General features: G+C 42.7%; 1 protein-coding gene across 1 annotated transcript in view; it reads left to right on the forward strand.

Moving 5' to 3' along the window:
• The window catches only part of LOC310955905 (immunoglobulin superfamily DCC subclass member 3-like), a gene marked incomplete at its 3' end in the record, with an annotated part of 31366 nt that extends 8685 nt beyond the window's left edge, over nt 1-22681 (forward strand). Inside the window, exons 6-13 of the mRNA XM_083925986.1 lie at nt 1888-2053; nt 4978-5228; nt 5992-6156; nt 13333-13521; nt 19099-19215; nt 21700-21826; nt 22038-22152; nt 22607-22681. Of these exons, the coding sequence (XP_083782112.1) occupies nt 1888-2053; nt 4978-5228; nt 5992-6156; nt 13333-13521; nt 19099-19215; nt 21700-21826; nt 22038-22152; nt 22607-22681 (1205 nt within the window). The remainder of the gene's footprint in view (nt 1-1887; nt 2054-4977; nt 5229-5991; nt 6157-13332; nt 13522-19098; nt 19216-21699; nt 21827-22037; nt 22153-22606) is intronic.
• Nucleotides 22682-27166: the final 4485 nt, after the last annotated feature.

The following is a 27166-nucleotide window of genomic DNA, read 5'->3' on the forward strand; positions in this document are numbered from 1 at the left end:
AGACTGTGTAAGTGTGTAAAGACGTCAGTTAAATTTGGAGGAGGAAGTATCATGGTTTGGGGGATGTTTTCTGCAGCAGGAATTGAGCCTCTTGTACAGCTACATCGCAGGGTGAATGAAAATGTTTTCATGAACCTCCTTCAACATGCCTTTACCTCCACAGCTATTGCAGCTGTGGAGGTAATTCATGTTCCAATGAATCCTGTCACAATGCAAAACAGGTTAAGCAGTTCCTTGAAACTAAGAAAATTGAAACAATGAAATGGCCAGCCCAGAGTCCTGATCTAAAATTCATTGTCTTACTTTGGTCTTACTTAACTCTATTATCATCTCCACTGTTTTGGAAGCATTTAGCTCCAGGTTGTTCTCCCTGCACCAGGTCACCAGGTGGTCAATCCTGTAATACCTGTAGGCAGACTCATCCCCACCAGAGATGAGTCCATTGAGGGTGGTGTCTCAGCAAATTTTGAGTTTGACAGACTGATGACTGAAGGTGCAGTTGTTGGTGTACAGGGAAAAAAACAGATGAGAAAGAACCTAGCCTTGGGGGGAGCCGGTGCTGATTGTCCTAGCGTCCGAGGTGTGCTTTCTCAGCCTCACATGCTGCCTCCTGTCTGTCAAGAAGTCTATAATCCACTGGCAGGTGGAGGTGGGCAAATTGAGTTTTGAAAGCTTGTCCTGAAGGAGAGCCGGCACGATTGTGTTAAATGTAGAGCTGAAATAACTAAGGAGTCCGGATAGGTCCGCTCCACGTCCAGTATCTGGTCGGCCTCCGGTGGAATGTAAACACCGACCAGAATGAACGAAGCTATCTCACAGGGAGGGTAGAATGGCTTGCAGTTAATAATAAAAGTTTACAGGAAGGGAGAACCGTGCCACTTCATCAATGTTACATCATTGAACCAGCCATTGTTGATGTAGAAACAACACCCGTCATTTTGTGCCGTTTGTACTCACACTACCTGGTCCTTGGCGGAATGCTTCTTGCCTGCCTATATGTCATCACACCGTAACACGTCACACGCATTGGTTGACATCAGCGCGATGTGTCGCTTTGTTTACAAATCTTTCCATAGACCTCTGAGTTTTTGTGCGTCTTGTCCAACTGTTTTTGAATATTTTCATCCGAGCAAATCTGCAGTAAACACATCACCTCCGCATCACACCAACGTGAACCTTTCACCGCCATTGTTTTAAATGTCCGCACATGGTCCGTTCTTCTTTTTTCTATGTTCGAACAGGTGCCCATAAAATTACGTGCTTGTGCTCGTGCTCGTACATGTGCAAACATACTTTACAAAAGCCCACCTCTCCCACACGGGCCTTGGCCGGCAAGCGTGCGGTAGCACTCAAACTGGTCAAACGAATTAGACTTTAGCTGTGAAACGTGCTTGGGCACGGTACGGATGGACAGTGTGAGTGCGCCCTAAAAGTTCATATTACTCCTCATCAGAAGCTGGAGTTTGTCTATTCCATTGCACAGTGAGCGAACGTTTGAGAGGAATATTCCGAGCGCATTATGAGCTCCTCTCTGGTGAGAGTGTGCCTGGAAGCAGAGCAAAAAAATGTGTTTGTACACAAAACAAGACAAAACAATGGGCACCAACAAATCGAGGCGGCTGTCCGCGGCGCCATCTTGCATGGCTTCACATGTACAGTTGGATGTATTTGGAAGTTAGAGTATATAACCCATTGTTTTAGGTGACAATGCATATAGTATTACAGGAGAATTGTCTCCACCAGACCTCTAAGAAACTATAAATCTTAAATGTATTATTTAAATAAATGTATCTATCTGTCTGGTCTCAATGTCTGTCGGCTGTTGTCACGTTAGCTTTTTTATTGTTTTCTGCAACTTGTCTCATCTCCTTCTCTGTTTCTCCTTAGCTCCTCCTGAGTTCCTGCAGTTGCCGCAGTCTGTGTCTAAACCAGCAGGGGGCAGTGCTGTGTTCACCTGTGTTGCCCAGGGTGTGCCCGAACCTCACCTTATCTGGCTGAAGAATGGCAAGGTCCTGATGCCTACACACAACGTCAAGCTGACCAATAACAACAGGTATGGTGATGCTAGTGATGTACTGTGGTGAAAATACTAAATTACTTTTTCATTTAATTGACTAGAAACAGAGGAGAGGGATGGCTTCATGATATTCATCGACATTATAAATTCAGTATGATCATGATGGGCCAGTTACTGATTGTTTACAGTTGTTTAAAAGTTTGCAGTTCTCCAACCAAACTGGATTTTCAGATAATACAATCCTATGACCATAAATAGAATATGACAAACATTTGAAGAATACATATTGATCATATGGTATTGTAGCAATGTGTTCAGATTTCCTCAATGCTAGTATTGTCAGATGTAGGCTTTGAAAAGCATCAGTCACCACTAATATACAGCAGAGCCTTTTTTTTAGTTCAGCATTAAACAGCCATACAACACTCTTTGTGCAGTGTTGAGTGTGAAGTTACTGGGCCATCCTGTGTGTGAAATCATAACATATGATAACCATCCAATATTAAATTGTGTCTGTGCTATATATTAATTAATAATGATGTTCAAATGAACCTATATTTTAATTACCTTGTAAGCTAAAAATACTGTTTAGCTTTATATATTCCAGCTCTAAATATTTTTAACATTCTTTGCTCTTTGTGCTGCGCATGGGTGTGTGAATGTGGTTTGCCATTAGAATGAATGTCAGTGTTAATGGGTGAAAGTGACAAGTAGTGTAAAAGCACCTTGAGTGGTCAGGAGACTAGAAAGGCCATTTACCGTTTACCCTCAATCGGTTGTTGAGTGATTAAATACATCTGTAATTTGGAATACGAAACTTGCAAGCACAATATGTCCCGAAAAAAATTTGCGTTTTGTATCTATAGTGTGTTTTGGAGAATATTCCCAAACAAATTTACAACTTTCTTTCTTGTTTTTGTTTTCCTGTTGGGATAAGCAGACCTGGGACCATTGTGTCCCCTGATGGTCCGGGACCAAGGGCAGTTCCCCAATTTGACCAGCCTTGAACAGCGGTAGTAGTAGCAGCAACAACAGCCTAAGTAGTTCCCCAAAGCAATTTCAGTCAAAGCAACTGGACTTGGTTATTTGTCTAGGACGACGTTTCACCTCTCATCCAAGAGGCTTCATCAGTTCATGTATGCATCTGACCAGGCTGGGACTGGTCAAACTATCTGGTGTGGAGATCCAGGTATTTAACCTTTCACAAGGCCGATGATGTCACTGGAACCCTTTCTGCTCCAAGTGCCAACGACTGCCATTGGAGTGACAGTTGTTGGTGGGAAGTAGGTTTCGACTTCGTTAGTGCTTTATTGGGTCATAACGACAAGCCATTGGAATCACAGGAGGCCATTTGTGAACAGCTGTTCTTTAAAGTTAGATTGTTGAATCTCCTGGGAAGGGATGAAAGGGCAGCATTGTAAATTGGAGATAAGAGATGTCTTAGATCTCCTCCTCTGTTAAGCAATGGTTTCTTTACTTTTACATAGATGGCTCCTTTTACTCCTCTTTCAAACCATCTGTCCTCTTCGTCCAGGATGTGGACATTGTTGTCATCAAAGGAGTGGGCTTTCTCTTTTCGATGTAAGTGGACAGCAGAGTCCAGGCCTGAGGAGTTAGCTCTCCTGTGTTGGGGCATGTGTTTATGCAGTGGTTGTTTTGTTTCTCCAATGTAGAGATCTTTGCATTCCTCGTTACATTGGACAGCATAAACCAGATTGCTTTTGTGGTTGTGTGGTGTTCTGTCTTTGGGATGTACTAGTCTCTCTCCGAGGTGCTTGGGCCCCTTGGGCCTGTGACCTATTGAGTACGTTATCAGCTCTGTGTTGCAGGGTTCTGATAACTCCAAGCTTGTGTTCCAATCAGTGGTGGGAGTCAAACAGTAGATATTGATCAATGTGAGTGGGCTTTCTGTATACCCCAATGTTGAGGCTCCTGTCATTCACCATATGGATGTCACAGTCTAAGAAAGGCAAACTGTTGCCCTTGACTTCTTCTCTGGTAAACTTGATGTTTCTATCCACTGAGTTTATATGTTCGGTAAAAGTTTGCACCTCTTTGGATTTGATCTTAATCCATGTGTCGTCCACATATCTGAACCAATGGCTCTGTGGTATTCCTTTGAAGGAGTTCAAAGCCTTGTCCTCTACGTCCTCCATGTATAGATTTGCCACAATAGGGGATACTGGTGAACCCACAGCACAGCCGTGTTTTTGTCTGTAAAAAGTGCCATTAAACTGGAAATATGTGGTGGTCAGGCACAAATTCAGAAGTTTGCAAACGTGGTCTGGTTTGAGATTTGTTCGGTTGTGTAAGGAGTTGCCCTGTGTGAGCCGCTCTCTTGCTGTGGCCAGACCCTTCATGGTTGGAATATAGCTGAACCATACCATGGTTTCATCTGGATCCATTTTAAGTCTCGGACTTTGTTCACAAAGTCTATGGAATTTTGGATGTGGTGTGGGATGTTGCCCACTCGTGGTGCCAGGATATTGGCTATGTGCTTGGTAATGTTGTAATTGACCAAGGTTATGCTAGTGACAATGGGCCTGAGCAGGACCCCTTCTTTATGGATTTTTGGGAGTCTATATAAGCAGGGGGTTGAGTCCTGGGGATAGAGCCTGTAATATTGTGACTTGTCAATGACCCCTTCTTTTTGTAGTTGCTGTAGACACTCAATAACCATCTTTTTGTAACCGCTGGTAGGGTCTCGTTTCATAGTTTCGTAAGTGTTAGAGTCACTGAGTAGAGCAGAGATCTTTGCCTGGTAATCAGTTGTGCATCTCCCCTTGTCTGCTGGAAGGCCTTAGTTGTACTAACAGTATTGCTGTTGTTGCTGTAACTGCTGACCCTCAATGTTTTCCCATACAGCCCATGTAGCGTGGTGTCTAGTAGATGTGACTTTAGCAGTGAACTGAGTAGACTGGGAAGCAGTGAATTAATGCAGCTATGTGTTATCTGTGCAGCACACTGGCTCTGACCCGCATAAGCTCTGGGGATGAGGCCATCTACCAGTGCATAGCCGAGAATAGTGCTGGCACTAACCAAGCCAGTGCCCGTCTAGCCGTGGCCCAGGCTAAAGACCTGCCAGATGCCCCTCAGGGCCTCACAGCTAGTGGACTGTCGACCAATACCCTGCAGATTGCATGGAACCAGCCATCCGCCAACATCACTGAAAGCATCATCGGATATGTCCTGCACATCCGCAAGATAGGAGGTAAGAACAGACCAAAGTCAGAACTACACAAATCTTCATTCAAAACAATGCTATAACTTCTCAAAGTCATCATAGTGTGGTCTTGAGCTGTCCAATATGAAACTTCCTGAGATCACTTCTATTATGATTTCACACTATAAAAAAGATTGAAAAAGATTGAAAATGCATATTTAAGAGCCAGTTGAACTGATGTGCTCAGTGTAAATCACTAATATGCATTCCCTATCAGGAGACTTATTACTTATTTGTTGTAAAATATATTTGTATGTTTTTATACTCAGATATAGAAACACAAAGATATTGTAATGTTAATGTTTTTTTTTGTATCCAATATATTGTAGACATCTTCATTTACAGAAAAGGCTGCATCGTCTTCTTTGTGGGTCTGGCCCCAGTACCTCATCAACTTCACAGACAATGTTTTCACTTGCCAATACTGTAAATACTGAGTAGGAAGAATATAATCCCAATCTCAGAGATATATGAAACCTACTTTCTGTTTACAGTACAAATGTTGATGGTGTGTGTTCTAGAGCTACTCTATACGAAAAGAGTTCTTCGATCACCTCTGTTGTGATTTGACACTATTAAATTAAATGAATTGAAATAGTGTTTTTTTAAAAGTGTGGTGCAGTCTGGTGTATAGCATGACATGTGCTGGTATGAGCTAGTAGTGGTCATTGGATCTTAAGCACTATCTGTTAGTGTGTAAACAACTGAGAAAAACTGTAACTAAATGTAAATGCCTTTGTCTGTGATTCAGAATCTGATAGTTTGGAGCTGCAGGAAGCCATCAGTAAAGGTACCTTCCAGCATGATGTGACCAACCTGGAACCAGCCACCACCTACTCCCTCTACCTGAAGGCCTACTCTCCTCTAGGAGCCAGCCAGCAGTCCCACACTGTGGTGACTACAACATTTGGGGGTGGTAAGAACATGAAATACTGACAAAACAGTGGGGAGTTCATTTCTGCTCTGGCTCTTCAGTTAATCATATTGGTTATCGTCCAAAAGATGAAAGAAGATGTTAAAATAATTTTCCAGCCATTCGAAGCGCTGACAGTACACACCACGTTCAGCCATTCACACACTGATAGATTGAGAAGATTGGCTGGCATTCAAACCACCAATCTTCAGATTAGTGGACGGCCCACTCTATCTCTGAGCCACAGGAAAAAAAAGAACAGAACATTAATATTTCAAGACAAAAAAAGATTAAAAAGCCTACCAAAGTCATGCTAAAAAAAACTAAATAAATGAAAGACTACTGAGATGCTTGACAGTATATGATATGTATGCATAGATGGAACCAAATTCACGCTCATGTCATTTGGCATTAGACTTAATGAAGGTGTCTGGTCAGTCAGATTAGTCACAGTGCATCAACTCGTCTTCAATCTTCTGCAAATTTGCTTTGGTAAAAAGAAAAATTAAATATATTTTTAAAAGAAACAAAAAGTGCTTAAGAGGTGTAGAAATATTTGAATAAAACCAGCGGCTGTACATTAAAATATTTTGTACATTATGCACAAACACACACATACACCGAGACAGTCATGACAAGAAGTAAGCAGCCTCCAAATATAAATTGTAAATTTGGTGCAAGAAGTTTATAACCCTATATATTAATATCATATTATTAATATTAAAGAAATATATATATTTTTTTAAATAGTTTTCCTTCTGTGTAGTCCCCTAAAATGTCTGACATTGACTATAGTGACTTGTATACGTTCAAAGCTTGTCACTAGGGGGGTTTTTCCACATTTGTCAACACTTTTTGACAACTTGACACAACACTGACCATTCACTTACCATTGTGATGCATCTGCAAGTCACTGATTTTAGCACACAACAGACTCTTCAGCTGAGTTGGTCTCTGCACCTCCGCATCAGACCACCGTGAACCGTAGGGCTGCATCTTTTTAAATGTCCTGCGGGGAACAGTCGTGTTATCCTGTTTTGTTTCTTCCATATGTTTTTTGATCGCCTCTAACTTCTGCATACTTTCAGCTACAAAAACCCTTCAACTATCAAAATGTTCAGCTCTGTGTTTGTCTGTTTGTGTGTGTGTGTGTGTGTGTGTGTGCGTGTGTGTGTGTGTTTGTATGGCTATCTGTCTTTCTGTCTGTCTGTCTCTCTCTCTCTCTCTGTGTATGTCTGTCTTTCAGCTACAAAAAAACATTTAAATATATGTTCAGCTCTTTAAGGACATTTCAGCCTATCAACCTGTTTCTACCTAGGACTTCCATTCCGGGTATGGCAGCAATCTGGTTGGTGGTGTAGTTCGAGAGCTCCCAGGACAGTCCGACATTTCCCCTGTTTTAGAGTAATTCATCCGATTATATCTGTGATTTCTTATGGGGAAATACCAACTAAGAAACGCTAAGACAGCAACAAGTCCAAATAGTGAGGAAAACGAGGATATGGCGACAGGAGACGTTGATACAGGTGCGGCTAACATGCATGCTCCCATGGATGCCCTGCAAGCTAGCATAGATGCTATCACGCGGACATAAAAGCAGGACACCGGGACATGAAAAAAGAACTGGGCGGATTTTGTGAGACTATCAAAAGAGACATGAGGGAAGAGCTCGGAAACTTTAAAGAAGAAGTTAACCAGAAACTGAGCGAGATCGGGGCAGAACTCAAGAACACTGAGGTTAGGATAGAGGAGGTAGGGTGTGGCTGCGTCTTCGCGCTTCGCCAGGTGTTGAAGGAGCAAGATCGCATTGTGTCAAAGTTAACAGATTTACATAATCGAATAGATATAGTTCAAATGAATATTTAGCGCTACTGCTTTTTCTTTTTGTGTCAATACCAATATAAATACCTGAAAAACAATTAACGTAGTGTAAAAGAAAGCTATCTGTGTTCATACGGACCAAGTACAAAACATTGCAACTGCCCAAAGAGAAAGGAGGATTATCTTTGCCTAACATAGAGAATTTCTACAAATCTGCACAGCTCAGATACCTGATTTATTTGTGCAATCCATGTTATAATGCTAAATGGAAAAATCTACAATCAAGCCACTTGGCTAAACATTTGTAAAACTCAAATGAGCACTTCCAGTTCTGGTCAGTGGAGGGAATTTTCATGGAAGAATGTAATTTGATTTTTTAATTTGACTTCTGGGACTGTCCGATTACACAAAATGTAGTGCAGAAAATTAAATCAGTTGTAGGCCTTGAGATTGAACTAGATATTTGCACTATTTATCTTGGTAATATCTTCCCTATAGTCAACGTCACTGAGAAATATTTGATTAAAATAATGTTGGTCCGGGAACCATCACCTCATCGTGTTGGAGAGGTTTGTATGTCCCTATGAACCTTAGGGCTGTGTTGTCTGGTAGGGTCTCCCATGGCAGAGTGGTCTCAGGCGAGGGGCCCGACTAAGAATGGTTCACAAAGACTCTATGGAAGAACGAGGAAGAGGAATAGGAAGAGAGACCCTGCCCGAAAGAAGCCCGGGGCACGTGTCTGGAGCCAGGCCAAGCCCGAAAAAGTGTATGACACCTCCCCCTCTCCATCCTGTGGGCCCACCACTCACAGGTGGAACCGCTGGGGTCGGGTACGCTGCTGCACGGGTGGCAGTGAAGGTGAGGGGCCTCGACGGAACAGACACGGGCAGCAGAGGCTGGCTCGGGGGACGTGGAATGTCACCTGACTTTCTCTTTGAACTTGTGCATGGACAAATTCACTACATGCTGGAGGAAATGGATAGCTCATCTGGAATAAGTGGCCCCTCATCACAACAGGACACTGTTAACATTTACTAATATGACTGATCTGGGTATAAGAAATAATTAAAAACACAGAACAGAATATGGGCATTTAGACATAAGCACGAGATAAACAAGATAAATGAATAGTAAGGTGCAGTGGCAGGATGATGGTAAAATAAAATACTAATGGTTTGATGTTAATGTGAGTGTAATAAATATATATGTAAATATATGCTGTATATATATACATATATACAGTATATATATATATATATATAGTATATAGTAGTAATAGCCAGGTAGACATTTGAAGTAGACATTGTGCTGTATAATAATAATAATAACAATAATAAAGATAATAATAGTGTGTAATAATGTATAATACTCGAATATAGTACCACTAATGGTAGCAATAGTATAACATTAACAATATTTATCAATAATAATAATACCAATAGCAATAGTGTACTTGCACATGTATAAATATATGTATATGTACATGCAATATATGATATAATATATGATATGTATGGGATATGTAGTATGGGTACATACATGCTGATACTAAAAAATACTACTGCTGCTCTTCAGCATGTCCAGTGTCTTGTGGATGGGGTGAGAGAGATTGTCCATGATTGCTAGCAGTTTTGCCAGCATCCTGTCCTCCTCCAGGGTGGTACCACCAGGTGGGACCACCTCCTCCGGGTGACACCTCCTCCGGGTGACAAGCTTGGAGCCAACAATAGACTCTGCCTTCCTAATCAGTTTGTTCAGTCTGTTGGCGTCCTTGCCTTGACACCGCAGCAAAGAAGATGGTGTGTGCAACCACAGAATGATAGAACATTAAAAGGACATTAAAGGACCTGAGCCTTCTCAGGAAGTAAAGTCGGCTTAGGCCCTTCTTGTAGATGGCCTGTGTGTTGGTGGACCAGTCCAATTTATTGTCCAGTGTGACACCCAGGTACTTATAAGAGTCCACTAAGTCCACATCCTTCCCACTGATGCTGACTGGAGAGAGCAGGGGCTTGTTCCTCCTAAAATCCACCACCATCTCCCTCGTCTTCTCCGCGTTCAGCTGCAGGTGGTTCTCCCCACACCACTTCACAATTCGGTCAACCAGGACTCTGTACTTCGGTACGCCTTCTGCAGCAGGTAGATGATTGCATCATCAACCCCAACATTGGGCTGATATGCAAACTGCAGGGGGTCTTGCAATGGGCACACCAGCGGTCTGAGGTGTGCCAGGACCAGTCTCTCCATGACCTTCATAATGTGAGAGGTTAGTGCCATCCGTCTGTAATCCTTCAGTGCAGCAGGGCGTCCTTTTTTGGGCACGGGGACCAGACAGGATGTTTTCCAGAGCACTGGCACTCTCTGAAGGTGTAGGCTCAGGTTGAAGAGGTGTTAGAGAACTCAACATAGCTGGCTGGAACATGCCTTCAATACACGAGGGTGGATGTGCTCCGGTCCAGCAGTTTTCCTCTGTTTGAGCCTCTCCAGCTCTCTCCTCACCTGGCTGGATGTGATGTGGAGTCCAGACTGGGGGATGGGGGATAAGGCAGTGTCTAAGGAGGCTGTCCCCTGATGTGAATGCCTTCCTCTTCTCTTTAAGAAGGGTCTTCAGGTCGTTGGTTACCCACGGTTAGTTGTTGGGGTAGTAGCGGACCTCTTTAGTGGGGATGGTGTTGTCTATGCAAAACCCAATGGAGTCAGAGACACAGTCAGTCAGGCCATCAATGACTTCGCAATGTGGCTCATACAGAGCATCCCAGTCTGTAGTCTCCAGCGCTCCACGCAGTGTTTCCATGACCCCCCGCGAGACGATTTCCTCACCGTCCTCACTGTGACTGGGTGCTGCTGAACCACAGGCTTGTATGATGGTGAGAGCAGGACTAGGTTGTGGTCTGACCTGCCCAGTGGTGGCAGGGCAGTCAAGCTGTACGCATCCATAGCATTTGCATACAGCAGGTCCAAATTCTTATTTTCACGGGTAGTGCATGTCACAGCATGGTTGAAGTCACCTGATGATGAAGGCCCCGAAGTGTTTAGTTAGCAGTCACAGTGTGGAGGGAATCGCACGTTGCTTCTGCATTACCAGATACGTTTCCTGTGATGACTGCAGGGATGTAGGGCTTAAACCATCTCTTCTTCATCCTCCGTTTAAGCCCTGCTCTGCAGCCTTGCCGTCTCCTCTTTAGCTCCTCTGGTACGTTGGGTCTCTCTCCAGCCAAGAAGGTCGAGTGCCTGAGGGCCATCAGCTGGGTGTAAACAATGCCGGCGGTGTTGCAGGCATGGTTCCCAGTGATCCGAAGAGAGTCAATTAAAATAAGTAAAAAGTGTCCAATCTGTTGGAAAAGCATCTTGCCGTTGTGCTTTACGAAGATGCTCAGGACAGTGCAAAAATAACAATAAAAAACAACCAACAAACGCAATAAAAATACAAAAAAACAACAGAAGGCAAGGCTCTATTTTGGGCCCTAACCCTGCCACTGAGATCCATCTTAGCGATTTACAACATTTCTTTCCACTGTTTTGCTGACGATGTACAAATCTATATCCCTTTAAAGTCTAATAGTAAGGACTCATCAAAAACTTGGATGGACATACATTTTCTCAACCTTAATGAAAACAAAACTGAGATTATTATGTTTGGGCAAAATGTTCATGATTTTTCTGCTGGCTTTCTGGGCCTAATTACTCCTAACTCCCGCACTCATGTCAAGAACCTTGGAGGATTAAGGCCTATCTTCTTCCCAAAGATCTAGAGAGAGTAATCCATGCCTTTATTTCTTCACGGCTGGATCATTTTAACTCTCTGTATGTTGGTGTCGACCAGTCATTGCTTCATCTCCTGCAGCTCGTGCAAAACTCAGCCGCTCATCTCCTGACTGGGAAAAGAAAGCGCGACCACATTACACCAGTCTTGGCGTCGTTACACAGGCTCCATATCCGCTTCAGGATTGATTTTAAACTTTTGTTATTTGTTTTTAAAGCTCTAAATTGACTGGCACCGCTGTACTGACTGAACTTTTACATTGTCATACTCCAGCCAGAGCGCTGAGGTCAGCAGATCATATGCTGCCGTCCCCAGGATCAGACTGAAAATAGGAGGGGGCCGAGCCTTTGCTGCGGCTGCTCCTAGGCTCTTGAATAGCTTGCCCTGGCATATTAGATCAGCCCAGACCCTGGAGGTTTTTAAGTCCTTATTGAAGACCCACCTGTTCTCCATGGCTTTTAATTCAGGCTGAGCATGACACCTGTCTATTGTATTTTATGTGTACTTTTTAATTCTAGTTGTGTTGTATTGTATAGTCTTGCTGAACTGTACAGCACTTTGGTCGATTGTTGGTTGTTTAAAATGTGCTCTATAAATAAAGTTTGATTTTATTTTATTTGATTAATAATTAACATTACAATAATTAATGTATTTCTCCGATTTAATGGTGTTAGGCAGTAGCTAGTGGCAGAACAGAGCAACAACTTTTCAAAAATATGTAATTCAATGAACACCAATCTAAAAATTAACCTCTCACAAAGCTAACATTAGAAACAAGCTAACAAACGTTGATAGTTTATGCAGCTGAGCTTAACACACAGACGTTGGTGATTCTTTTGTTTTGGCTTTGAGTGAAGTAATTTAGGCCAAACAATATGGCAAACGATAATGATACTGCAGCAGCAGACGGATACGTTCGAACCTGAGTGAACATCTGTCGAATATCCAACTTAAAACTAACTTTGCCCTGGTCCGCAGCAGCAGAAGCAGGTGATGCGCTCTTCATAGTGTTATCTGTGGACTGTGGCCGCTCGTGCACCAGATGTGTAAAGTTACGCATGGAGGGAAAGAATGACATTCTGCTCTTGATGCTAATGCTCCAAAAAGCACATTAATCAAAAGATTGTGCACAAGTCTCAAATCTCAAGCCCGAGTCGAGTCTCAAGTCTTTGGGGGGCGAGTCCAAGTCAAGTCTCAAGTCACATTTGTGTGCGACTTAAGTGCAACTCAAGTCCAAGTCTCAAACTCGAGCCAGGCCAACATACCTGTCATGTTTTTGATCTTCTGCTTTTGTCTGTTTATCCAACTTACTGTGGCTCATGTTAGTGTTAGTGTTAGTGTTAATGTGACGTTCCACTTCTGCGACAACAAACTAGAGGGATTCACGTAATAGCCTACCTGCGAGAGCACCATGAGGCAGATTTAGAGAGGAAATAAAAGGGTTCTGGATGCTTGTGAGAAGTCCCGGTACGCAAAGGGGTAAAATCTAGAAATGGGGTACTGCATACCGGTGCGTTCCAGCCCACTTAAAACACTGGTTAGTACTATGTATATGCCTCTCGCCTCATCTTCTTTTTCTGTTTCTGTTCTCCCTCCAGTGCCAACCCCTCCAACCTTCCTCACCAAGGTGGTGAACTCCAGTGCTGTGCAGGTCCTCTGGGAGCTCCCCAGTAAGGCTGGCAAGACTGAAGGCTTCAGGCTGTCCTACCGCAGGGTTCCCCATGCTGACTTCAAGAGACCAATCCAGTTGCTCTTTCACGTCAATGCCCACACCATCTCTAAGCTGGGTGTGTGTGTGTGTGTGTGTGTGTGTGTGTGTGTGTGTGTGTGTGTGTGTGTGTGTGTAAACAGTAAGTTTAGTAATATAGCACCTTTGAATGACAATAGTCAAGTGAAACAAAGAAAAAAAACATCTAACTTAATTTACAATTCAGCTTTATTCTATTTTATTTATAGTGTCAAATCGTAACAAAAGTTATCAAGACACTTTCTCTATAGGGTAGGTCTCATGCTATCATTTAATTATTATTCACAGTTACCCTAAGAGACAGAGCAAGTTGGACTGGAGCAATCTTGCGCACAGTGGAAACAAAATCCTTACTTTTTACCAGGTAGGAACGTCAGGAAAGAGAGAGGGATCAGATCCGATCGAGATAGATAGAGACAGATTAGATTGAGATAGATTGAGAGAGATCAAGATAGATTCAAATAGAGATCGAGATTGCTGGAAATAGCAAGATAGATCAAGATAAATATATTGAGATATACAGAGGTCTTGATAGGTCGCAAGGGGGTCAAGATAGAGAGAGATCAAAAGACTGAGATAGAAAGATAGAGAGAGGTTGAAAGATCGAGCTAGATAGTGATCGTGATAGATGAAGAGAGATCAAGATAGAGAGAAATTGTGATAGATCGAGAGAGGTCCAGCTAGATAGAGAGAAATCGAAAGATAGAGAGATTGTGATAGATAAAGAGAGGTAGAGATAAAGAGAGATCGAGATAGAGAAATCGACATAGAGAGGGAGACCACAGATTAAACTGTTCTTAGGTAGTTTTTAAGAGAGCCTACAGAGTCCAAGGACCCTAAGCTCTCTTAGAGCGTACTCACACTGTCCTCCCGGACCGCGACCCGGGCTTTAGGGTACTTGTCCCCCCTCCCTCTCCCCCCGCGCCCCAGCCCTGTTTGTACTCACACTGCCAGGGCCGGCCAATGCTTCTTGCTGTCCATACGCCATCACGCCGTAACACGTCACACGCATTGATGACGTGTTACGTCACGTGTGTGGCTTTTTTTACAAATCTTTCCATAGACCTCGGAGTTTTTGTGCGTCTTGTCGACTGTTTTTGAATATTTTCATCCGACCAAATCTGCAGTAAACACTCCACCTCCGCACCACACCAACGTGAACCTTTCACCGCCATTGTTGTTGTTGTTAAATGTCCGCGCATGGTCTGTCCTTCTATTTACATGTCCGAACAGGCGGACATAACGATACTGCCGTAGGGCTCGTGCTCGTGCTCGCACACGTGCGCACGCATGTGCAAACGGCTCCGCTAAAGCCCACCTCTTTCAAGCGGGCCGTGGACGGCCCGCTTGCCGCAGTTGTGCGCGGAGCGGGTGCACTCACACTGCTTAAAGGTACTAGGCTTTAGCTGAAAAACCGGTTTTGGCCCCGGCCAAAAGGACAGTGTGAGTAGGCTATCAGTCTTAAAACCCATACTACACATAGAAAGCGTACTACTCTGCCCGTGGTGTGTGAATACAAAAGATCAATGACATACAGTGGAGCTTGACCTGGCCATGTAGAATAGAGTTCAGGCACCAATAGACTTAGACTTAGGGCGCACTCACACTGTCCGTTCGTACCGTGCCACATGCTTTAGGGTACTTTCCCCCCCTCCCTCTCCCCCTGCGGGCCAGGCTCGTTTGTACTCACACTACCTGGGCCTTGCACGAATGCTTATTGCCTGTCTATACGTCATCACGGCGTAACACATCACACGCATTGATGGACGTCATTGCGATGCGTCGCTTTGTTTACAAATCTTTCCATAGACCTCAGAGTTTTTGTGCGTCTTGTCCAACTGTTTTTGAATATTTTCATCCGACCAAATCTGCAGTAAACACTCCACCTCAGCACCACACCAACGTGAACCTTTCACCGGCATTGTAAATGTCCGCGCATGGTCCGTCTTTTTTTTATTATTTTTTTTGCTATGTCCGAACATGCGCACATAAAATGACGTCAGAGCCACCGTAGGCCTCGTGCTCGTGACCGTACACGGGTAAACATGCTTTACAAAAGCCCACCTCTCCCAAACGGTAAGCGGGCCGCAGCCGGGTATGGTTGTACTCACACTGGTCAAACGAACTAGACTTTACCCGTGGAACCTGTTTGGGCAGGTTATGGATGGATGGACAGTGTGATTGCGCCCTTAGACTTAGAAACTTAGCCTTTTCTTTATTGATCCTTTGGGATGACTCCCGCAAGCAAATTAAGCTTACAAAAAACACAAGGAAGTTCTTGAGCCTGTTAGTCCTACACTTGGGCAGGAGCAGCCTTCCACTGAACATGCTCCTCTGGTTGCTGATGACAATATGCAGGGGGTGGCTGGCATTGTCCATAATGTCCAGCAGTTTGTCCAGTGTCCTCGTCTCTGCCACCGCCACCAGCGAGTCCAGTTTCATACCGACCACAGAGCCGGCCCGTCTGATCAGTTTATCCAATCTGGAGGTGTCCTTCTTGGATATGCTGCCCCCCCCCCCACAGACTGGTAAAACATCCGCAGCTGTCTCCTCAGGAAGTACAACCTGCATTGTGTCTTCCTGTACAAGTGGCTAGTTTGTGTTATCCAGTCCAGTGTATTGTCCAGCCACAGCCTGAGGTATTTGTATCGCCTCCACCTCAGCTCCCTCTAGCAGGACCGGTTGCGGTCTTGGTCTGGACCTCCCAAAATGACCAGCTCCTTCGTCTTGAAGGTGGTGAGTTGTAGGTGGTTAGTGTGACACCAGAGAAGTCCCCCACCAGACTCCGATACCTCTCCTCTCTGTCACACCTGATACATCCCACGATGGCTGTGTCATCAGTGTACTTCTTTATGTGACACAGCTCCGAGGTGTAGCAGAAGTCCGAGGTGTACAAGGTTAAGAGAAGAGGGGCCAGCACTGTGCCCTGAGGAGCTCCAGTGCTGCTGACCACATTGTCAGACGTGGTGTCCTTCAGCCTGACGTATTATGGCCTGTCAGTGAGGTAGTCTCTGACCCAGTCCACCAGATAGGGTTCCACTCCCATCCTGTTCAGTTTGTTCTGGAGTTTAGGGAGCTGGATGGTGTTAAAGGCACTGGAGAAGTCCAGGAAGAGAATCCTCGCTGTGCCGCTTCCCTTATCCAGATGGGAGTGGATTGGGTGCAGCATATAGAATATGGCATCCTCCACACCAACATCTGGCTGGTACGCAAACTGCAGTTGGTCCTGGGCGTGTTGTACCTGGGGTCTGAGGAGGCTGAGGAAGAGCCGCTCCAACTTCTTCATCAGGTGTGAAGTGAGTGCCACCGGTCGGAAGTCATTCAGCTCGTTGGGCCTGTTCTTCTTAGGAACCGGAACGATGCAGGATGTCTTCCAGAGGGTTGGCACTCTCCCTCGCTGCAGGCTAAGGTTGAAGATCCATTGTAGTGGTTCTCCCAGTTCTGCAGTGCAGGTCTTCAGTAGTCCCGAACACACTTTATCCGGGCCTGCTGCTTTCCTGGGCTGGAGATTCCTCAGCTGTCCTCTGACCTGGTCTGTGGTGATGTGAGGCGGGGATTGTGTTGAGGTGGAGGAGGAGGGGCTGTTGTTGTGGTGTCGGGGGGACGTGTGTAGAGGGAAGAAGGAGAGATGGCTGCACTGAGGGTGGGGGGGGGGGGGGCAAGGGCTGGTTAAACCTGTTGAAGAAGTCATTCAGCTCGTTCGCCCTCTCCATTATACCCCCTGTAGCTCTTGTATTTGTGTTGTGACCTGTGACGGTCCTCACACCTTCCCAGACCTCCCTCATGTTGTTCTCCCTAAACCTTTGCTCCACCTTTCTCCTGTAGCTGTCCTTAGCTTCCCTCACACAGTGTTTCACCTCCTGCTGTGCTGCCTTCATGGCCTCCCTGTCCCTGCTCCTGCTCCCTTCTTTTTGTTGAGGAAAGCCTTGACAGGGAGACCACATCTGCGCTGAAGTACAGGTACTCCGTCAGACAATGTGTCATCCCCTCTATGTCCTCACCGTGCGGGTCGATCAGCACATCCCAGACTGTGGTGTTACAGTCTCTCAGGGCACTTTCCATCTCAGGGGACCATCTCCTGATGGTGCGAGTTGTCACAGGCTGTTTTTGGACCGGGGGTGTATACAGTGGCTTTAGGTGAACCACGGTTGTGATCAGACTTCCCCAGTGGGGGGAGGGGAGTCGCTCTGTATGCATCCCTTACATCAGCATACAGGAGATCAATAGTCCTGTTGTTTCTAGTGGGACAGTCTACAACCTGCTGAAAAACAGCCAAAGTAGAATCCATAGTTGCATGATTAAAGTCCCCAAAGATAAACATATATGCCTCAGGGTGCTGTGTCTGCAGCCTTGCAGTGACTGTAAAGTCAAAGTAGAAAGAACAAGGTTAAAATAGGGTAAAAGAGCTAAAAAAACAGAGAGGTACTGGAGAGGCAGCTTTCTGGATGATTTGAAAACAGTGTAAGGAAGATTTATTATTATAATGCTTGTTTTTTCCTCTTAGGCTGATGGAATGAAAATAATTTATTAGACTTAACCATAACTATTTCCACATCGTACCACCAAATTGTGACACCTCCAGTTACAATGCGTGTAACCATAGCAACACTCTGATTTTGGTCACCTACAAAACAATATGATTGAATTAGAATACAAGACATAAGCAGCACTGCGCTGTCTCCTGTTATTTGATTCTATTCAAATGGCAAAATGTAACACCTTTCTTTGAACCAAATCTGGCACCATTTACTGTCAAATGTGTGAGTAGAAACAGCCGCTCTATTAGTCATGTAAAGAGCTTGTTCCAATTGTATTTTATGGGTCTATTCATTGTCAGATGTACGTAATTATCTAACAGCCTTTTCCCTCTTTACTGGTCTATACATCAGTATATGGCTTTTATTTATATAGCGCCTTTCTCAGTGCTCAAGGCGCTTTACAGAGTTCACACAGACATACATGGTGGTGATATACTACATAGTAGTCACAGCTGCCCTGGGGCAGACTGGCGGAAGCATCACCTCCTCAAACATACAGCAGTCATACATATTCACACGAGGCAAGGTGGGTGAAGTGTCTTGCCCAAGGACACAGCAACGACCAGAAAGATCCAAGCAGTCCGGCCTTATTGCACGATCCAAATCAGAATCGGAATCAGAACAAGATATGCTTTAATAATCCCAGGGGGAAATTGTTTTCATTGCAAACTCCAGCCATACAAACAACATATTTAACAACAATATTATACAGATAACATATATTTGTAAAAGTAGAAATATATAAAATATCAAATTTACAACAGTAAATCATCAAAACTCATCATTTTCAGCGTGTAGGTTGCTCGCTTATTGCTTGTTGTTGTTCAATGGAGCGATTGGATTTTGGTAACATACAGATAGTGGAAGGGAAGGAGAATTCTGTCTGAAAAAGTGGGCTAATGGGATTGTCAAATTGCCTAATACAATGTGGGATTAAATAAATATACTGTAAAATATTTTATGATTGTCTCTATTCCAGTTAATTAGATATTCTCTCTCATCTTTAGGGTGTATACCTGCAATTCCTGCACCACTAATACATACTCCTGACTGACTCTGTATGGGGCCCTCTGTTTCAGAATCGGGTGCAGTGTATGAAATCAAACTGGTGGCCTACAATGGAAACGGGGAGAGTGACTGCTCCAAGAGACTGGTATCTCTGGAAGAGGAAGGCATAACTGACCAAGCCACTGGTGGTGAGTATGATCACAGATTGTGTCCTGGAAAAGATTTCTGTAGGTCCTGTGATTACATTTGTAAATGTTTTGGAAGAGTGCAAAATACTAAGAAGGTTGAAATGAAAATTTAAAATTAAAGGGGCAAGCAGTGATAAACAGGCCCTCATTCCCAGCGTGGATCTGCGGAGCCGGCCAGACTCCAGTAGGTAGCTCTTCCACTACTGTCGGACACCGGGCAGATGCCATAGGATATCTATTAGAACTTTTGCAACTTTTGCAGCACTTACTGCATCCACTGTGTGGTGTTAGACCACGTACTAAACATGCTTTGTGTTGTTCTGCATCAAGTGAAAATTCATGTCAATTCGAGAAATTTGAGTAATATTATGGCAGCACGCCACAGTGTTTGACCCCAGCAATTTAAACATCCAGAATTATCATAATCAAAGTTGTTACTCAAGTTTTAATGCCAGGTACTCTATGTGTATTTGTTGACTACCTAAATAGCATTTTAAATTAAACACAGCACCCAAACACCTTCTTATACATCCAGAATACCTATAGCGTGACTTTGGAAATGTGCGGAAAAAAAACAAAATATCTTAATCTAAAATTCATTGAGGGAAATGTTCCTGTGTTTAAAGTAAGTATATTATTTGTAAGTACTATTTTGTGTTATTTACAATATTTGGAATGAAAGCGATTTCCATTATCATGGACAGTAGACAGAGTCAACTTGACCTCAGGAAAAACAAACACAATTTCAAACATTTCTAAATATTTTCATTGTAAAATAGATAATTATTATTAATATTATTATTATTATTATCATTATATTTTTATATAATAATAATATATAATTATAATGATTATAATTTGAATGATATTACGAGCACTAAATGGACGGTCATTCAAGCGAGGAGAGGGACCATAATAGTTTTTTGGAAGGTTACATGTCCACTGGTAGTTCAGAGGCCACATGAGGATCAACACTTAGAGTCTCATTCTCAGGGTCCTCCTCAACATTGTACTCGCCAAAGTAAATTGTACTTGACAAAAACTCATTGACAGAAAGAACACAAAGCACCAAGAGAAATGTCTTAGAAGGCTGCTGTGCAAGCTTTTATATGTTTGCTCCCCCCTCTGTTCTTGCAGAGACCAAATGTCCCCGCCCCCCAAATGACATGGGAAATATCTGTGGTTCTCACACTAATACAGGTACTCAGATGAGTCTATATACTATTGAAACAATGTTGCAATTGTTTGTGAGAATTGCCAATAAATGTGGTTCTCGTGGGGGTTGCCAGCTGTGTGTCCTCTTGAGTGACAGCTGGCCCTCACTTCTCCTTGGAGGCAAGTTGTCAGGATTAGCATGCTAACTCCGTCATCTTGACCTCGACTGCGGCCATTCATGTGGTCATGTGTCTACTAAGTGATTAGATGGTTTGCTCTTGGATCAACTGTACCAACAGATTGTTTAGGAACACAATGTGTTAGCTTATTAAATAGCAACACTTGCACCATGACTTGCAATATAGCCTACTATCGATGGCACATACACTAGATGCTAAGACCCTATGCCGTGAGGGTCACAGTCGCAGCATGGTACTGTGTTGAATATCTGTTTAAATCATAGATCATAAATGCTGGCTGCCTGCTCTGGACTCTGCTAGAAACTGACCTCCTGTGTCAGTCTCTATCTACCCTCTATCTAAAATCCCGCTCCCACTGCAAAATAAAAAATTCCCTCCTCCCTCCCAGTCCTGGAAAAAAATCTTAACATTGACTCCCACTCCCCTTTATCTAGTAGCATTTGCTTAGGGTTGCCAACTCCATGAAAAAAAAATAAGGGACATCTTTTTGCAGGGTAGGCCGGCCCTGCTGCCTTCATTTTTCATGGTGTAGTGAATCTTTTTAGTCCTGTTTTGTATACGTGATTTTTTTTTTACTGTTTGACTCAAACCTTAAATTGAATTAGATGAATGTCACATCAATGCCCTTTTTTAGTAAGAGGAGATGAGGCAGAGTCTGACAAGATGGCGACACCCATAGGCGAGTACGATTGGACCAAGTTGAGAGAATGGACCTCGACGTAGAGGCTATGTCCATTCTTTTATACAGTCAATTTTCATAAATTTAGGTCAATCTTGGAGTAGGGGACATTATAACTGTTGTGATGACTGCTCTGTGTTTAGGCCAGGACTTTTGTCATGTATTGGAAATTTGGTGCGCATTTGACAATGTATGGTTAAGTTACAACAACTCCCTGTTTATGGTAAAAAGAGATATTCGGTGGCATGCCAGCGCAACAAGGTGCAGTGAAAAAAGTTTTCAATATCGGCATGTAGAGTGTCTGACCTTTGCCTTAAGACTATAATATAAGCTTTATGTAAAACACTGCAAATAAATGGACCATTGACCGTATGTTTGCCAAATGACAGTTGAAGCTCATGCGTTAACAGTCATAAGGATGTCCTTCATTAGTTCGGGGTTTGTTTCCAGGAGAGAACAGTCTATGTCAGTGCAGGGATGGAGAGGCCTCTCTTGGCAGCATCGTCATAGGCATCCATATTGGCACCGCCTGTATCATCTTCTGTGTTTTCTTCCTAATGCTTGGATACCGTCGCAGGTAAGTGCCAATATACTGTACATCCTTTTTAATATGTATATATTCACTATCAATATTTTTTTTTAAATCACAAACTATTGAATTATGAATCATGTCATCGATAGGACTAGCTTTTGAAAATTCTGCACCTTCATGAATTCTTTAGCTAAGCTATGCAGACTCTGTAATCTGTTATGCAGGATCTGTACTGATAGCTGAGACCTGTTTGCAGTCTGTTTTGCAGTAAAGGGACTCAGGACCACTGGTCTGTACCAAGGGAAAACACAGCACACAATGGCATCCCTAAAGATGGATTAAACCGCCCCAGAGTGGAGTCAGTGCCTCAGGTAGTCTGGCTTTAGATTTTTCAACTTTATCCAACCACATTGTTTATTATGTACAGTTAAAATGATTTACAATTTCAAATATTTGTTTCGGTGTAGGGACTTGAAATCCCAGTAAGACATCACCACTTTTTTCCTTCAAGATCAGGAATAGTCTCACATAGCTGCCTAGCTGCCTTAAACAACCATACATATATGTTGGTTTGGAATGATGTTAGTTCTCAAATAGAGCTACCAGATAAACACACTTTACAGTAAGTGAAATGAGCAGCTAAATAGTAAAATCACTCAACAGCCTCCTGGTGACGTAGTGGACAACCAAGGGTTACTTCAATGGTACTCTGGTACACTGCTTGTACGTCATGAATAATTCTATATTTTAATGGAATCTCAATCTTTGTCTTTGTTCTCTCTTGCCTTCTTCCTGTCTGGCTGTTGTGACTCTTCCTGTGAGCAGGCGGTCTGCCCAGCGCAGTACCGGGTTGTCATTGAGCAGCACCTGGCAGGTTTGCCTGGCACAGACACTGGCTAACACTTGCCAATAATATAATCACCAACATTTCTGCCTTCCCCTCCAACAGTCTGCTTCTCACTTAGGAAACCATAATAAAAACTACTTAGATCAATGAGCACCTTCTGCGCCCGTTGATAGGGGTCAGACATAGGTTTAATCCCCTCAAAACATGCTGCTCATAACCTGAAAGCAGCTTCCACAATAATGAATGCTTATAGAGCTATGATGTCTCATCCTTGTCTTTTACCACCCACCCCCATCCCCCACCCCTACCTCGAACCAAAGCTTATTGCCTTTGTTGCCTGTGCACATGTACATTCAAAAAGCATTGCCTCTCCAGATGAGGTCCTGTCACATTCTTTTTGTGTGTACACCACAAACACTTGTCACTTTTCCAAAGGGAGTCTGTTCCATGACACAAATATTCTATTCCTCAGATCTCCTCTGGTAAGCTGACATGTGAAGATGTGCACTTAGGTCTTAAAACCCCAAATTAAGCTATTAGTCTGTTGTGACAGAACTCTTGACTTAGCCTTAAGTTTATCTGCAATAAGAAAGGGAAGAAACACAGTGGCCTTAGCAAATGCCTTATGAAGGTGAAAGCCTGATTAGAAATTATTGTTTATCACCATACAAGCCATATACAGGAACCAAGTAAACAGACATTCTTTACACGACTCTCCTGGACCAAAAAGCTGCAAAGTTCCAAAGAAAGCTACCTCAATCTGACAAGAATGTCTGAGCCATAGTTTAGGCTAATTTTAGCCTTATTATGCTGCTGGTGCTAGCATACCTCAACCAAGAAATACCTTCAGCAACTACTTCCTCGACCACTGCCAGTGTACTGTGCCAGTTGCCAACCAGGCCAGTCTAGAGAGTGCTCACCAGGATGACTACTAGCGAGAACCTAACAGTCGCAAGGCCTGAATTCCACTGCCACAAGCCTAAGCCTTTCTATATCGGAGATCGAGAAGTGCCTGGCAATCTCCTGTTCAAGTCGGGTCACTTGGTGTTGTGTCCAGTTTTAGTGAAAATATTTTCTTCTCCGGAATCAGAAGACATCAACAAGGCCTTGTAACTTGGCCTGCTTCGTTATAGTTGTTCCAATATGTTGATATCTATGGCTTTCAAATACAAAGGCTCCATCTGCAAATCTCATATTTGTACAGAGGATGTAGCTCATGGAAAATATGGACCTTAAAGAGTGCTTCATAAACCTTTTTAAGCCATGAATTGTATTGTTTTCTAACTCTATCAAGAAAAGCAAGTTCAAATGAACAGGGGGCTTGTTTGATCTGCACAAACATGATGGTATACTCATGCCAAAAAATGACTGTTTTAAGCCATGCTGCACACTCCAGATGCCAAAATGGTCACCGTGGGACCTCGATGACACTGACTTGATGGTGAAAGAAGATTTACGGTGAAAGTTGCCTGAATGCATGGTCAAGGCTTGTGTTTCACTGTCTCAGACCATCCAAAAAAATTCTATGAAAACTAAGTTGAATGATATCCAAAGATGTAAACATTTGAATGGTTTTCCTTACCTTCTGTTAAAAATATTTTGAGAGAGACTGCATTTACTTAAACATTTGGATTGTTCCTTAGCAAAAGAGGTCGCCTGTGTGTTTAACTCAATCCAAGCCAAAAATGTTTTTTCATGATTTCATTACTGTTTTTCTTTCATCTTAAGTATCTTCCATGTCCTTTAGTTTGGTAGTCCCAGATGCACCCCTTCTACATGGAACTCTTTATTTTGTTGATCCTAACATTTAACTTTTAAAGAGTAACCAAATGAATATTTTAAAATACTTTCTACTTCTAAATACTTTTTTAAAGTAGTTTTATCCTTTCCTGATATTTAGCTAACTTAAAATATATAACCAAATACCGTTACATCTTTACCTTTACACTTCCTCATAACCACACCATGATTGTGAGTGTAATATATACCGTAATTTCCGGACTATAAAGCGCACCTGACTATAAGCCGAACCAGCTAAATTTAGGGTAAAATACAGATTGCTCCATATAAAAGCCGCACCCGACTATAAACCGCAGGCGTTTTGATGTGTAATTACAGTAGTATATAGGGGTTCCTGCTACCACGGAGGGGATTGTCGGGACAGAGATGACTGTTTGGGAACGCAAAGCGTCCCATTTATTAACAATAAATCTTTCAATCATTCAATCAAACTTTCACATCTTTGACATGGCGAACAGCATTCGTGCAGAGTACAAATAATACAACGGTGCAAAGTAGTACAAAGTGCTCGCCTGTAACACGGCAGTAAAAGTGCAGTCCCGCGGCCGTTTACGTTATCAAAATAACCAGCCTACTACCGGTATATGAAAAGTCAGTTCTTCATGCTGCCTTCTCCAACGTCTCACCATTGAATCATTGATGTCAAGGGTACGTGCAGCAGCTCTATTTCCTTCTTTGACAGCCAGATCGATTGCCTTTAACTTAAAAGCAGCATCATATGCACTTCTCCGTTTGTTTTCCATGTTGAGGGTGTTTGCATGAACACTTCCTTCGCGCAAACTGTCGCTGAAGCTCTCCTACTCTTTGTTTTGCTCTCGTTACCTGGCGCCAGATGTCTGCCTCGGTCTCGCGCATCCTCGGTAGTGCGCTCCCCTGGTTACCGTAAGCCGTAGAAAAGCCGCACCGTTGAATAAGCCGCAGGGACCAGAACGAGGGAAAAAAGTAGCGGCTTATAGTCCGGAAATTACGGTACACACATGGCTAACAATAGCTAAACCTTGAAGGCATCTGATTTGAAAAGAAGCCACAAAGTTAGATTTAAAAAGTTGCTTTTGACCCTAGTTTTTTATTCATAAGTCCCCAACTACATATAAAGTCCTGTTGAAATTGCAATCCACATTATTTTTCTTTTAAGAAGAACACAAGCAGCAATTATATTTATTTCCAATGAAGACTTTCAAATCAAAGGCTTACATTATCAGCTGTATTTATAATGTCAGCGTTTCATCACTGATACTAACAGCCAGAAAGCAGGAATGATGCAAACCTCAAATAAGCCTTATTGTTTGATCAACAACCCATATTGGCTTACTAGCTCTACAAATGAAGATATACATCTTTTTATTATTATTATTATTTTTGACTGCAAAAAGGGATGATTAATTGTGATTTAGGATGGACTTTAAAAACAGCTTACCAACTGAAAGAATGCCGGATTTCAGCAATGGTTTCGCCTCTTGACTGAAGAAACTTATATATATATATATTTAACCAAATGTGTAGGTTGCTGTTGCTTCAAGCTAGGTTTACCATAATCCTTTATGAGTGTTTTAGGTTTACTGGAAGAACAGTAGAACCATATAAAAGGGTTTTCCCCTCATCTCGTTTCTGACACAACTGAAAGCTGTTAAACCAATGCGATACCAAAAAATGTATTTTAAAGACCTAAAAAGTCAATGTGTTTTTTGTAGTGTGAAGTGTGTAGTAGTTAAACTAGTTTTTAAAATGGAAAGCATTTGCTGTTTCTGTTTGGAACAATTCATGTTTCTGCCTCTTTTCACTTGAGTGTTTTGTTCTTCCTGCTGTGCACAGGAAAAGTTGCCAAAGTAAATGTTTATTATTATGTTTATTTTTTGTTATTATATTATATTATTAGATCCATTAAACATATGAAAATGAAGTTTATGTTAAAGTTACTTTGTGATGGTTTTTGAGCAACTGATGTGTGTTTTCCAGAGACACTAAATTTAACATTTTTGCAACTCACATTCTGCGCTAAAGACTGAAGACTAGAGGAAAAAATACTGTAGAAAAGTAGAAACTCACTGCTAGTTCCAATGAGAAACCATGCTTTAATGATGATGAAGTGTTTCTCTGTTCTCTGAGCTTTCCATTGGTGTAGTGTAGCCAACTGAATACCTAATGCTTTAACCTGTTTGGACTGTGGTCCTGTCCTTGGTGTTTGGTCAAAATGAAGAGGTTAGGTGGTAAAGCACTAACTGTAGATACGCTGCAGCTGGAAACAAAGACCCAGCTGTGACTTGGATGGTTTTCACAGTATATTTTTTTTAATGTGTACCTTCACAGAAAAATGGTGTCAGTTCTTACAAATAACAAAAATAACTCATAGTTTGTGTTTACCAAGGTAAGCCTACCCCAACCTGGTACAGGAAAAGTGAATGGAATCTTTACATCTTAAAATCTGACTTTGTAACTTTTGAAAGAAGATAGGACTACTGTTTACTTTTGCAAATTAAGCTATAACAAATTAAACTTAATTGTGCTTTATGCAGTACAGGTTTGCGGCAAGTCGAATTTACCCTGGTATGACCAGGATTTATGGTGGATAATTTTGTAACTTCAGATAGATATTGCTGCGTTTTTATCTTGAATTTGGTAATTCATGTGAATCATGTCATACGTGTCATGTGTCATACGTGTCATCATGCAAGAATCTGCCAGTCATCTCTGTCACGTCACCTGTTGCTATGGATATAGACCTGGTCTACTCATCCAAC

The sequence above is a fragment of the Echiichthys vipera genome (assembly GCF_963691815.1).
Source record: "Echiichthys vipera genome assembly, chromosome: 13".
Classification (NCBI taxonomy): domain Eukaryota; kingdom Metazoa; phylum Chordata; class Actinopteri; order Perciformes; family Trachinidae; genus Echiichthys; species Echiichthys vipera.